We start from the raw sequence: 13,881 nt of genomic DNA on the forward strand, positions 1-13,881 counted from the left end.
CTTCTAGAGCAAATCTTTAGAAGAGCTACCGACAATAGTTACCGACCAGAGCTGCCGAACCAAGCCCCGCGCCTGAGAAGCATCCATGTGATGTTCAGTCCCACTTCAGACGTATCTTGCAGGCTATTCTAACCTTCTTTACTCAAAGCTTTTATTTCCCTTTTGCGTCTAGCACATCAGATTGTTATTTCTTAGAAAAGAATGGCATGCCACACCCTAAGTTGCTAGTATCGGATATAAGAAAACCGTAACCTTTATAAAAGGATTCACAGGGTCTTCTTTCCTGAGCTGACACTAAACACTCAACCTGTGATCAGTATCTCAAATCAACATGTCAGTATGCACCTTCAACGCCCCACCACACTCCTTACTAAGCTCAAAACCCCCCTTAGGTACACAACATCCTTTGCCTTCTTCGAAGCCCTAATCGAAGCAGGGGTCAAGAATTGCTTCGTAAACCTCGGTTCCGACCACCCCAGCATTCTCGAAGCCATCGTCAAGGGCCAGAAGGAGCTCCCAGATAAATTCCCAAAGATAATCACATGTCCAAATGAAATGGTGGCGCTATCCATGGCGGACGGATACGCCAGGCTGAGCGGCGAGGCCCAGTGTGTCATTGTGCATGTGGACGTCGGCACATTGGCACTAGCAGCCGCTGTTCACAACGCAGCCATGGGTCGGGCCCCCGTTCTGATCTTCGCCGGTCTCTCACCGTATACCATTGAAGGCGAAACTCTTGGTTCGAGAACGGAGTTCATGTGAGTTTGTTGTCCCCACTCCAAAGACTGTTTGCTATGAATAGGGCTAATGGGTTCCGAAAGCCATTGGATACAGGATGTACCTGATCAGAAGCAGATTGTGGCCCAGTACTGTCGGTATGTTGGAGAGATTAAAACAGGGAAAAATGTAAAGCAGATGGTGCGTCGTGCGCTCCAACTTGCTACTAGTCACCCCCAAGGACCGTCTTACCTTATGGGGGCGAGGGAGGTCATGGAAGAGACTATCGAACCCTATAGCATCAACTCTGCATTCTGGAGGCCGATTGCTCCTGCAGCTCTACCACAGGAGGCTGTGTGTGAGATTGCCGAGGCTCTGGTCAACGCATCTGATCCTCTTGTCATTGTTGGCTTTACCGGGCGTAACCACGCTGCGGTACAATCCCTTGTATCACTAGCCAATACTGTACGAGGACTTCGCGTGCTCGATACGGGTTGCTCAGACATGTGTTTTCCCGCGGACCACCCCGGATGGCTAGGAATGAAATACGGCGTGGACTCTGCGATCGAGAATGCCGATGCCTTCCTTATACTCGACTGCGACGTACCCTGGATCAACAAGCTTTGCAAACCCAAGGCTTCAGCAAAGGTGTTCCATCTTGATGTTGATCCGCTGAAGGGATCTATGCTGATGTTCTACATCGATGCCCAGCAGCGTTATCGCGTGGATACACAAGTCGCGCTGGAGCAGATCACCGAATACATTCGTGGTCCTCTGGCCAAGCAGCTTGCAACTGCCGAAGTCGATAGCCGGGCTGAGGCTCTTGTGCAGTCATACAACGAACGCATTTGCGTGCTTGATGAGCGGGCTAAGCCTTCAGACAATGGGACTCTCACGGCTGATTACATCTGCTCCACTGTGCGGCGAAAGTTGCCTCAAGATACCATCTTCGCGGTAGAAGCAATCACAAATACGATTGCAGTTGCTGATCAAATCCGCGCCACGCTTCCAGGTCAATGGATTCACTGTGGAGGCGGGGGCCTCGGATGGAGCGGCGGCGGCGCTTTAGGTATCAAGCTCGCAGCAGACGCAGCTGATGCTTTGGTCCCTGGGAAGCGGAAGAGATTCGTAGTGCAGATCGTGGGCGACGGGTCTTATATGTTCAGTGTTCCATCGAGTGTATATTGGATCTCTGCCCGCTACCAGATCCCCGTGCTGACTATCGTTCTTAACAATCTGGGTTGGAACGCGCCACGGAGATCTATGCTGCTGGTGCATCCTGATGGCCCTGCATCGAGAGCTACCAAGGAGGAGCTTAATATTTCTTTCGCCCCGAGTCCAGACTATGCGGGCATAGCGAGGGCTGCGAGTAACGGAAAAATATTTGGTGCCCGTGTAATCAATGTGTTCGGATTTGAGGCAGCACTGAATGGGGCGGTGAAGAGTCTTGAGCGAGGTGTCTCGGCAGTGTTGGATGTTGCGATATAAATAGCCATAGGTGTTTTGGAAGACGCTGTTAGGATATATTACTAGCTGTGTAGTTAACTTTTCTATAGTAAGAATGGGTACCATTGAACATTTTGCCTAGGTTTATAAACTGTAAAAACCCAGTAGTGCGTATACTCTGTTCACGATGTCTCTACAATAAAGTATTAAAGCCAGATACGTAGTAAAACCTAGCAAAAGATAAGAAACTATTTAGCTGTGCAGGAAGTCCAGGTACGTCCTTCAACGTCACCAATTTAGTCACGTGTAACGAGTATAGCATCTTCCATTCGTCATACATTCAATGATAAAGGGCCCCAAACTACCTCAGTCTACTTATCTCTAGGATCCACTTGCGGGGATAATTTCTTTTAGGTAAGGCAAATACACAGTTAGCTTAGGCTGGACGGAAGCTTTCCGCCTGATAGCGCAGTGTCTTGGGCACGTTTCCAATTCCGCGCTGCACGTCTCCACTTTGCCGCAATCTACGGAGCCAGAGCCGCTGCACCGTAAGTAGATCCGCGAGTTTGTAAGTAGCTAGTGCGGTTTGGGGACATTACTACTAGCCCTATACGGAGTGCTTATCCTGTTGGCTTTACGTATCGGTTGCTAACACAGGAAAGGACTAAAAGCATATCCTAAACTCGCTGATGCACACACAGAGATGAGCAGAAGGTTAGTTGTAGTAGTCGTATGACTGCCGCTTCAAGGATGCCTATGTAAAATATACATATATTTAAATATTGATGGTAACAAAACAAGGAAGATCCCGCCGCAATTGTGGCGCTGACCTCAGCCCGATGATTTGCGAGCTACTGATAAAGACTTCGCACCTACCCAAACAACGTTTCAAGTCGCCCTTCAATCATAACATCCATCCAATGGACCATGTTTCTTGACGTACATGTCCCAGAGTTGGCCGCTTTGTCTGCTTGATGCCAGACTGCTTCCAAGATTGCACTTATCCGTTTCACGGGGGCTACGTTGACGCGAGAGCGTAATCGCTCGACGCGCCATGACACTTGATCCCGCCACATTTGCAGCGTAGCGGGCCGATGCATCAAAGCAGCTATTTGGCTACGGAGTGCATCGAGGCTATTGGAGCTGAGGTCGTAACCCTGATGGATGTTCCTTGGAGTGCTTTCGGTAGACTGTAGTGCGCTACCTGCGGATAGAAGGGGAATAGATATGATGATGTTCGCACCAGATGGTTCGGGTAAATCGGATACGATAGTCAGTATCGCGATGGCGAGGTCTAGTCTTGTTTGCCTCACTTGGCGTGTGGGCGCATCATCTAGGGTGACTTTGGGAAAACTCTGTATGAGCTCCAACAAAATCACCAGGCGGAGCATCGCGTCCACGGCGAATAGATGGGAGAGAGGAGTGTTTGGATCCTGAGTGTCATCCACGGATGTTACCAAAGGGGGGCGGTGAGCCAAGACGAGCATGTACAGTTCCCTGGCTCTTCTGGAAATTTGAACATCATAATCGGAGCCTCGCTCTCCCTGAGACATCAAATTCCGCTTTTGCCTAACAAGCGCAAAGCTTTCAGCAAGGTAGATGAACAGGGGAGTACTGATACCTGTGAAGGGATGGGGATGCACTCTTTGTTCTTGGGCAAGTGTAGCAAAATGCAGCAGGTATTGCAGCGATTCAACAGGCTGATCAATGACTATGGACAGCAGACATTCCTGATGCACAATGGCGCCTATGATGAAGGATTGTTCACGATCCAGTACGACAGGGTCTTTTGGCGTATCGTGGATTCCTTCGTCCAACAACCATGCCTGGAAAAGAAGTCTCGCGCCACGATGATGGGTCAAACCAATTGCAGAAGCATCAACCCAGGCCTTGAAATGTGTTAGTCTTGAAGCACTATAGTGTACTTGGAATGTCTTTTTCCTCTTACTGCGCTGTTTGCAAGTAGCAGAGCGGCCATTAGCGCTTGATATCGTGCGAATGTGGCCGATACGCGTGACAGGCCATTGTCGCTACTTTTGTGGTGACTTGGAAATTGTAGCGTTTGAAGAACGGACATGAGGCCTCTTATTGCTTTGGTCTGGTATCTTAGGGCGACATTGTCCATGCCGCGAATCGAATTCGCTAGGTGTGCTGCGGACAGAGCTTTGATGCAGTCGTTCAAGTATTCGCAGGTGAGCATTATCCGTGGTATATCTTTGCGGAAAGGGCTTTGACGAGAGTCGAAGCACGACACCATTGGACAGGTGTTATCAAAGTAGTGCACGGTCAAGTTGTTCTCGGTTTCGGTTTCTGTCCAGATGTTGCGCTGCCACAATGTACTCGCCAAGACGAAGTTATCGGAATCGACACATTGCTGGCCAACTTGTGCTGCCGCAGCGCATACATGGAAGTCCGAGTCTTCAGCAGATTGCTGCTCGGTGCCACACAGCCAAGCATGGCTAGGCGTCAGCCCAAGCGCAGATTCGATAGCGTCAAGCACCAAAGTCTGGTACTGATTTCCTCCACTATCTATCCTCGTGTCTGGAGAGGCTGATGTGGAACGCGGCGTATCTTCGGAAAGTTCATACGCGCTGGACGCTGCTGTGGGAGGGGAAGAAGACTCATCTGATGATAGAATCTGCACAGGGGAAGCAATCTCAGCCTGGTGCAAATAATCGTCGCTGCGCACTGTGGAACTATGTAGGGAGACGGGCTGTTGCGAAACACGAGTATGCAGCGGGGATGTGGGTGAAGCGACGTTGGCCTGGTGCCGTTGCTCGCTCTCTTTGACGGCAGTAGGACGCTGATCAAGGGTGCTTGTCTGAAGACTAGTGACAGGTAGGACGGGCAGAGAATGCAATGACGCGTGATCATGGGCGAAAGGGCTATCATGGGCGTTGGTGTGCATGGTGGGCTTCTGTGGCCAACTTTGGTCAACGACCATGGTCTTTGAGGTAGACGGATCCGGGCTCAGGGGTTCAGCGGCTACTTGCGTAAAGCTGTTCAAGGGAGCAGACGACAATTGCTGCATGGCCAACGTCTTGCGTGGGTGCTTGCGGACAGCTCCCCACATGAGGGATGTTGACTTCCATCGCAACTGGCGAGCGAAGCCGGGGCACTGAACATTGCGCCCTTGACAGTTTCGACAGTTTGGCCGGGTCTCATCGCATTTGATGCGCTGTAAGAGTGGGAATATCAGCTTCTCTGTGCATAAGACAAGACCGGACGGCGGTGGAGATTTACTTTTTGCCGGCAGGCTCCGCAGCCGTCTGCAGGACGGCAGTTAGTTGCGGTGTGCCACCCAGGGCGTCATGACGTACGTACCTCTGCTCCGAGCGTGCTTAAACATATTTAGGCAGTCAAGATGCGATATGGCAAGTCTTTTTCCTCGCCATGCGAGAGTGCATGATGGGTGTTGAGGAATGAGTACAGCACATAGGTAACTATTCACGAGCGCTTTGGACAATGGGTCTGATAAGGTCTGATAGGTGGATGGATCCCCGCACACGTGAGGGGGTACCAGCGGAGTCTAATGTCGGCACTCGGTGGCCAAAACAGAATGGAATCAGACTACTACAATTGTAGTATCTATGTGCAGTTGGAACAAGACGAAATTGAGCATTTTGGTACAGTAGTGCACCATGTCTGCAATCATACTTTGCCTGACCAGTCAGCGTTGGTTGGACCTATAGGGCGTCCCTAGAATAAGCAGAATTGAGCCACTTAACCATAACTCTATTCAAGTATAGCTGTCGAGATTACTACCGACTTAGATTACAGACAAAAAAATGACTTTACTAACGCCAGGAAAAGGGCATAATAGATTTGCAGACACGGTATAGACGACGTACAGCACCCTCACCTCAGTGCCCGACTGGCCTATCTTCCAGCGGATGGTCAAACACCTTGCCCGGGTTCATGATCCAGAGCGGATCCAACGACTCCTTCACCTTCTGCATCATGGCAATCCCGCCCGCGCCCAGCTCAGCTTTCAAGAAGCCTTTTTTACCAATGCCGATGCCATGTTCGCCTGTGCATGTGCCCTCCATCTCCAACGCGCGCGTAACCATGCGTTCGGCGCATCCAGCCACCCGCGCCCGCTGCTCTGCGTTGCGCCCATCAAACAGTATCGCCGCATGAAAGTTGCCATCACCAATATGGCCAACGATGCAAGCAAACAGCCCCAGTGCCGCCACCTCTTTTTTGCTCATGTCGATGAGTTCAGGTAGCCGTGAAATGGGCACCGCCACATCTGTCGTCCAAACCTCTTCGTCGCGCTCGCGCAGCGACAGTATTGACCACAGCGCCTGCTTGCGCGCCGCCCAGAGGCTTGCCTGCTCCTCGGCTGTCGACGCGAACTGCAGTGTGCCTCCGCCATTGCTAGTTGCAATCTCACTAAATTGACGTGTCGTCTCCGCGATCTGGCCCGAGCTGCCGATGAACTTGACCAGCATAGTGGGCATCACCTCCCACTTCCTGTCCGTCCCTCCAGCCCGGTTGACCACATCCATTTGCACCTCATCCATGATCTCCATGGCTCCCATTTGGATTCCCGCGCGAAGAATTGCTGTAGCGGCATTGCTGGCATCGCGCACCGAGGGAAACGTAGCAAGGCCCACCTTTGTCTCCGCTGGAATCGGGGCCAACTTGAGCGTGACTTCTGTGACGATGCCGAGTGTGCCTTCGCTCCCAACGAAAAGACTGGTTAGGTTGTAGCCCGCAGCAGTCTTTCTCGGCCTATGTCGCGTCTTGATTATAGAGCCATCCGCCAACACAACAGTCAGGTTGATGACGTTGTCCTTCATTGTGCCGTAGCGGACTGCGTTTGTACCCGAGCAGCTTGTGCCCACCATCCCTCCGATCATCGCGCTGGGCCCAGGATCTACGGGGAAGAAAAGACCGCATGGTTTAATCTGTCGATTCATCTCCATCCACCCAATCCCCGGCTGTACCACAACATCCATATCGCTTTCATGAAGTGCGACTATCTTGTCCATGTTGGCAAAATCGATGCAGATACCACCGTACGGAGCAGAAAAGTTGCCTTCAACAGAAGACCCGCCAGAGTAGGGAACTGTGCACATTGTTGCAAGTCAGAGCAACTTCTTCCACTTGTGCCATCGAGCACTTTGACATGTCTTACCCATCGGGATCTTGAAGCGTGCGCACACTTTTGCAATCTTCGACACCTGGCCAGTCGACTTTGGGTACGCAATCGCAACGGGCATACGCTCGATGTTGATCGAGGACCATTCAGAATAGCCATGTCTTCGCAGTTCATCGTCGTCAGTAGTGATGGCATCGCTTCCCAACTCGCTTGCCAACTCTGCGATAGCCTTAATTCTTAATATGTTTCTGTGAGCGCCCTTTTGAAATCCTGACGCACCTTTTCCAACTCAGCTCGACTCGCATACAGAGGTTTTTGCTTTGCAATTATCGCCTGCTGCGATGCTGTCCCCACTGTGGGTTGTAATTGAGAACCGGCGTAGAAAGCCGTGCTTGCCGACGCGAGAAGGGCAACGACGTAGATTCCAACTCTCGGTGACTTTCTGGAGATTTGCGATGAGATGGCGTGCTGGCTGTACAATCGGCGGTTTCGTAACGTGGGTGCCGTAAACACCCGGGCTAAGCGTGAAAGACGCTTCATAATTGTTACTTAAAGAAAGAAAAAAGGAGAAGCGCCGACATACAAGGAGCATGTGGTAAGAAGGTACTAATACGACGAGAAACTCAAAAGGACGACGACACATGATAATCTGGCCAAATAGACACGTCACTACATTTGCTTATGCTACCCAGTACCAGACTAACAAGGTATGTCTATACTTACCAAATTCGCAATTCAGTAGGCTATTTTTACCGAATGCGGGGCGGTACCAGACATTACCGTTGCTTAGGCCGTTGAAGCCCGGTAGAATAACCGACGCACTAACATAGCGTGTCTGTACGCGGAATCACAAGCAGTAAGCACGGTACGAGAAATCGTTCCACGGAGGCGGAACTAAATACAGGGACATATACAAATGATAAACATAAAAAATGGAGCAGCAAAGTTCTTGATTTTTTTGTTAAAACCTATAGCATGGCGACGATGAGGGAAGCCATCATCCGCACACAGAACAACTTGCTCCCGATATAATCAAGCCAGCGTACTAATAAAGAGATATAACATCTTACAAGATGAGAAAAGAATTTAGGTAAAGAAATATAACATAATTGACCATCGCAAGCCAAGAAGGGATGATCTAAGCCGACAAAATATCGTCTATAGGGAGAAGACATTATTAGACATAGTCATAATTTCAAACTAGTCATGGAAACACTTGCACACGTCAAGTATTATACAAGCGCCTTCACCTCGAGATGTATAATAATTTTCCCCAGCACGCTTATCACCTTACAGCGGCATCGCAGCGTTTATCGTTAGGCTACTTGTGCGGTTTTGATATACCACGAGTAGCAGAACTTTGATAGTGTACAGATACTTAGTCGTGATGTTCACGGGACGGATCGCTAGCGAATCTCGCTAAAGCTGCGTACTTACTACGTACGTAGCGCGTACAGTATTCTAACACCACCACAACACCACAGCTGCAGGAACCACTAGAACTACATAACACTGCTTTCTTCCACCTTCTCCAGGCCGCAGCCGTAGACTTCACTCTCATCCCACTCAAGCCCAGCATGACAACACGTGGAAGCGGATTCGTTGGCAGAGGGGGCATGGGCGCACGTGGCCGCATCCAACGCAAAAAGACACACGTTCTCCCGTTCACAGACCATACGGGAAAAGAGGCATTGATAGTCTTTGAAGGCCGAGAAACATGCCCGCTTCCCCCGCTCTACAGCTTCGTCATGTACTTCACGCACAAAGACGTGAGTGCAGAAAACGTCCAGCCAAACGAGCTTTTAGATGCCATCAGACGCGGTACCCCACTGGAAAACTACCCTTGTCCTTTCCGTCTAGAGATATTCTTTCTGCCTGCTCCAGGTGAAGACGCTGCATCTGACGAGGCCTGTATCGCGCATTATCGCGAGGAGAAGCGCAGCCGGGGAGACTACATGCACCAGATTGAAGCGGTCGACGCTGAGAGCAGCACCGGTACTGGAGGTCTACCTGGCTTCGTGCCAAGCTACATCGACCACCCATACGGCGACTTCCACCATGGACGTCTCTACAACTACCAGGGACCCAACTGGCGCACGGATAAGCAGCCAGTACGTCGTGTTTTCTTCGACCCTATCCCGCAAGAAGAGTATGCACCGATTGCAGAAGAGGCGGGGGAACCTGAGGTCCTGCCACCGGTTCAGGTCACGCTGCATGCGATGCAGAAGAGCGACACGGAAGGTTTTGGTGGGTCGTTTGTAGGTACGACGATGCATGAAACAGCGAATGGAAAGACGAAGAATGAGACGAATGAGCCGTGGCAGGAGGCGGTGGAGCGTGGTTGGTCAACTTGGTAGTAGTGGGATATCGGATGTAAATGGCCTGGCCGTCGCCTCGATCAAGTCGGTACTAGTATCACGTCTTCCACTAGATATATTGAATAGCGGTCATCACAAGATGTCTTTGTCAACAGATATGTTCTGCTGAATAAATGGCAACTACAGCTCCCTATATTATGCATCCATTCCCTTGCTCTGCATACCCGGTGCACCCTTGATATCGAGTACAAAAAAACACTGTACTTCCTAAATACCCTGCTTCCCCGACACCAGCACACGCAGAATCAAACTTAACCTGAGATTCCAACACAGTACGCATAGTCCGGCCAGAAATTCGTCGCGCAATCGTTCTGGATGGCAGGGTTCCTACATCGCAAATTTCTTAGCACCGTAGCTCAGCTTATGTTCTCATGAAAAGGAACTCACCATTTATAAAACGTATCAAGCCCAATACCGTAAAGCTGGGAAATAGTCCAGCACGAATCACCCGCTACCATCCCTCATTAGCCAAGCTCCCATTATAAAACATTGAAGCGGACATTGGAGTGTCTTGCAACAGAGATAGTAGGGGGTTACTTACAACCGACAACATGCCATTTATTGCAACCGGCAACTGTACCAGGGTGCGTGGGACCGGGTATTGCAGGCGCGGTGGACGTGGGTGGTGCGGATGTGGGTGTGGGTGTGGGTGTGAAGGTGCTGGAGATTACGTCGCTGGGGAGGGCGTCGGTGCTGATGCAGTAGCGGTATTCTAAGGGGAATTGTTAGATGGGATCGAATTTATACAAGGATGGTGGAGGGGATGGGGAAGGGGGGGGAGGGCTTACTGAGCCATAGACCTGTGCAATCGGGGCCAACTGCGGGATTCCTAGCATGCGATGATTGAATTAGCCGATGTGTTATTGTAAGTTTGCGATTTTAAAGTGGGAAAGATGAGATAAGGGGGAGAGGAGAATGGCTGGGGGTTTTTGACAACGGACATTTTATAAAACTGCGCGATGGTGATCTGATTTCGATCGAGGAACGATTGGCACGTCATTGGCGGGACGACAGCTTCGTATTCGACACATCCCTCAATGACACCAGCTCTGATCGGATAGAAGTCTTCCCCTTCTTCAGGTAATGTGACATCCACAGGCGATCCGCCGTTGTAAGCGGCCATGCAGTATCGAAGCTCTTTTGATGGCGCGCAGTCTGTTGAGTTGGTCATGAGAGATGGGTTCCTAGTTTGGTGTCAGTACTGCGCGCGTCTTTCTACATAGTAGTATCTACCACCGATAGCTGTCAAGTAAAATAGTACTTACCAATTCTCCAACTGCTCCAACGAAATCCCCCACCCTTTAGCCAGCGCCGCACAAGACGACGGATATGTTTGCAGTAGCGTCTCGTCAACAGTCAAATTCGCACCGTTCATGAACAAAAAGCAATCTTTCCTTGTCCCCTTCGCCAATGGCGATGGGGTTGGCAACCCGAGTATTGGGGGCGCGGTAAACGTTGCCTTGGGGAGGCTATTGTACGGTATCTCCGCCACCGACGTTGCAGGAGGCATGTAGTCTGGATGACCCGGATACTCATTGACAGGGCCCACAGGCTCGACACAATAGCTCTCAAACGCAAATAGGTTCGTGCAATTGACGTTGATGCCTTGGTTGAGGAAGCGGAAGTCGTCGAGGCTGATGCTGAATTTGATGACGAGGAGGTTGCAGTATTCTTCTGGCTGGACTTGGTAGAACTTGGCGCAATGAGTGTTTGTGCCGTTGGCGAGGTCGCCGGGGACTGGGACTGCCGTCGGTGTTGCAGTGGGGATAGGCGTGGGAACTAAGGTTGTTGTTGGGTTGGGCTCGAAGTCTTGGTCACCCGGCGGAGTCACACAAATGGTGTCGCCGACGGACTTTTCGATCCTGTTGCACAGATATCCAAGGACGGGGTTCCCTGGTCACAAAGGGTTAATTTAGTAAGCTGGTTTGGATGTTTCTGAGGAGGTCTACTCTTCTTGGGATGAACGGACGTACATGTATATAATTGCACCTGGCTTATCCTGTTCGCCTTTGCTATGTCGAGACAAACGTCACCCTGTTGGACTGTGTAGGTGCTGCAGGTGTTCTGAATGCAGAGGTCACCCGTGGTAGGGAACTCTGCACAATATGCCTTCAGACCATTGTCTGCAAGAAGCCAAGACGTAGCGATGTTCTCGGCTTTGGAGATTGATCGGCACGTGTCACCAGACTTAATTGTGTAAGTCTTGCCGGTACATTTTTGCGGGGCAGCGGGGGTGGGGGTTGGCCTGGTCAGGTTAGAGCCATGGTTCATGATATGTTCACAGTGATTGCTTACCCTTCAAAAGGGGCTGTCGAGGTCGCTAAAGGAAATCCAGTTTTCGAGCAACTCGCCGTCAAAGTGCTGTAGTTCGCCTGAAGTGCGTATCCGCCGTTGATGGGTGATCCGGCCTGGAACTGGTATGCCTTGATCACACAATTATCGCACATGTCGATCTCCATTTGTTGTTGTCTTCCTATGAAATTGTCAGATAGGTATCCATGGGATTTCAGCAATGTGCAATGATCCAGATTCTAGAACGCACGATGGTTATGGTGTTATTGCTAATTGACTTACTAATGATTGGAGAGGGAATGGCTTCAGCAGATCCATTCAAACTGGCAGTCTCGTTGACACTAAACATTCGTAAAGATGGGGTAGTACCATTGGACATCTCGTATGCGACTCGATTACACCAACGATTTCCATCTTGTAGGCAAGTCCGGTTGAAGTAGTAGTAGAGTAATTCTGGAACGAACGAGATTGGTGCAGTGCGTGTGTCAGTGATATTGTAAACATCCGTAGGACCGCACGCGTTATTGGCTGCTGAGCTATACGCAGATATCGAGGCTGCGCAGTCGGCTGTACATGCTTCTTCAAGAGCATCAGCTTCAAAATATGACCCTTTTGCGAACGTGCTGATCTGGCGTGGACAGTTCGGGATATCTTTTGTCAAACTGGCGATACAATTAGCGGAGAGGTCGTTTGATGGCAATGTGTTTTTGGTGATGAATTGAAAAGCATTGCAGCTTGCTAGAAGTGTGAAAATGGCCACACGCAGCAAAACTGCTTGGAGCGACATCATGAGTGACATTACTGATGATGGACTGTCGGTCCACGAGCACTACTACTATGGGATCTGATACATCATAGGAATATGGAGCCCGTGCTGCCCGGAGACGCCTCTACCCCGGGAGCGTGCATATAAGGCCACCATAGTGTTCGTCATAAGAAATGAACGAAAGTGTTAGTGGGAGCCGTAGTGTGGCGAATAAGAGCAGCCTCTGAGGCAAAATCAGGGGGTGCCACCAATGGCGAGGCGAGGGCGTCCCGTCCCATGGCTCCCGAGGCCTAGATGAGTGCATACATCCGCACACCTGCATGCAATATTTCGTCTCACATTAAAGAAAATTGAGGAATGTGGGTAGATCACCGCGCATCAGATGGACATTTCCGCCCCCAAGTGTGATTTTCCATCTTTGCCCAGCCAATAGTACTGGCTTTTCCTTGGTAATGGGGGCCAAAATTAGTATCAACCATTATCCTGTACTGCACGCCTTACTTTCAAACAATCCCTACCTGCTCAATCGAATCTCTACAAGAAATTGCACAGCTACCAGGGTATCCTATGATTGACGGTCAAATAGCCAATCATGTCGCAACACTATTAAATCTCAAACTTATTGCCGCTGAATGATTCCTAACTAGGTAGTGCTGCCAAGGAAATCCTTCCGAATATAGATTGACTACGCCCACCGTTAACACCCTATCTTCTTATTCCCCCGGATAAGACGAATCTGGATGTACTTGGCAGCATAAGAAGATCCTTTAGGCTACACTTGGCAGATAAACCTTTTACTGCAGGGTCCATTTTGGTACCTGATCTTTGCACTATCTGCAAGGAACGATCGGCAATCTCCCCCGGCCCCACTAAACACCACACCTCGGCACTTGCATACAATCTGCGCAGTTCATCTGCTCCTGGTCTCTTGGCTTCACTAACGGTCGAAGGAACTGCCTATGTGAGGTTTAGAACTTGATCTGCCCTGCAGGGAAAAGGGGTTTGTTCAAATCTGCCTCCGCAGCCGCACTTCAACCCTGCAATCGGTATGCAGGGTGAAGAACTGGTCTCATCAATGCTGACCCACATTTGCTGCAGAATGCCTGAGGGAGGTTGTAAAGCCTACTATGCCTCTTGTATCCACATGGTTACGCCAAACCGTCTCTTCGAGCCGC

General features: G+C 50.3%; 5 protein-coding genes across 5 annotated transcripts; 2 read left to right on the plus strand and 3 right to left on the minus strand.

The window, feature by feature from the left end:
- Positions 1-320: 320 nt before the first annotated feature.
- On the plus strand, positions 321-2,205 carry COCSADRAFT_196476 (uncharacterized protein; the record flags this gene model as incomplete). The annotated part of the gene is made up of 2 exons (XM_007697947.1): positions 321-758; positions 822-2,205. The coding sequence occupies exons 1-2, from the start codon at positions 340-342 to the stop codon at positions 2,203-2,205; spliced, it is 1,803 nt and encodes a 600-aa protein (XP_007696137.1). The 5' UTR covers positions 321-339.
- Positions 2,206-2,901: 696 nt separating this feature from the next.
- On the minus strand, positions 2,902-5,318 carry COCSADRAFT_178369 (uncharacterized protein). The gene is made up of 2 exons (XM_007697948.1): positions 4,112-5,318; positions 2,902-4,052 (listed from the first exon to the last, which is right to left on the minus strand). The coding sequence occupies exons 1-2, from the start codon at positions 5,234-5,236 to the stop codon at positions 3,036-3,038; spliced, it is 2,142 nt and encodes a 713-aa protein (XP_007696138.1). The 5' UTR covers positions 5,237-5,318; the 3' UTR covers positions 2,902-3,035.
- A 561-nt stretch (positions 5,319-5,879) lies between these two features.
- On the minus strand, positions 5,880-7,863 carry COCSADRAFT_33449 (uncharacterized protein). The gene is made up of 3 exons (XM_007697360.1): positions 7,550-7,863; positions 7,307-7,499; positions 5,880-7,237 (listed from the first exon to the last, which is right to left on the minus strand). Exons 1-3 carry the CDS (start codon positions 7,808-7,810, stop codon positions 6,027-6,029), a joined length of 1,665 nt encoding a protein of 554 aa, XP_007695550.1. The 5' UTR covers positions 7,811-7,863; the 3' UTR covers positions 5,880-6,026.
- Positions 7,864-8,748: 885 nt separating this feature from the next.
- Positions 8,749-9,888, plus strand: COCSADRAFT_33450 (uncharacterized protein). Its single transcript, XM_007697361.1, has one exon. It carries the CDS (start codon positions 8,848-8,850, stop codon positions 9,625-9,627), a length of 780 nt encoding a protein of 259 aa, XP_007695551.1. The 5' UTR covers positions 8,749-8,847; the 3' UTR covers positions 9,628-9,888.
- An 11-nt stretch (positions 9,889-9,899) lies between these two features.
- On the minus strand, positions 9,900-12,727 carry COCSADRAFT_156991 (carbohydrate-binding module family 50 protein; the record flags this gene model as incomplete). The annotated part of the gene is made up of 9 exons (XM_007697949.1): positions 9,900-9,975; positions 10,036-10,099; positions 10,190-10,360; positions 10,437-10,477; positions 10,590-10,832; positions 10,914-11,541; positions 11,622-11,893; positions 11,944-12,121; positions 12,223-12,727. 9 exons carry the CDS (start codon positions 12,725-12,727, stop codon positions 9,900-9,902), a joined length of 2,178 nt encoding a protein of 725 aa, XP_007696139.1.
- Between the last annotated feature and the right edge of the window lie 1,154 nt (positions 12,728-13,881).

Source organism: Bipolaris sorokiniana (genome assembly GCF_000338995.1).
Source record: "Bipolaris sorokiniana ND90Pr unplaced genomic scaffold COCSAscaffold_2, whole genome shotgun sequence".
NCBI lineage: Eukaryota > Fungi > Ascomycota > Dothideomycetes > Pleosporales > Pleosporaceae > Bipolaris > Bipolaris sorokiniana.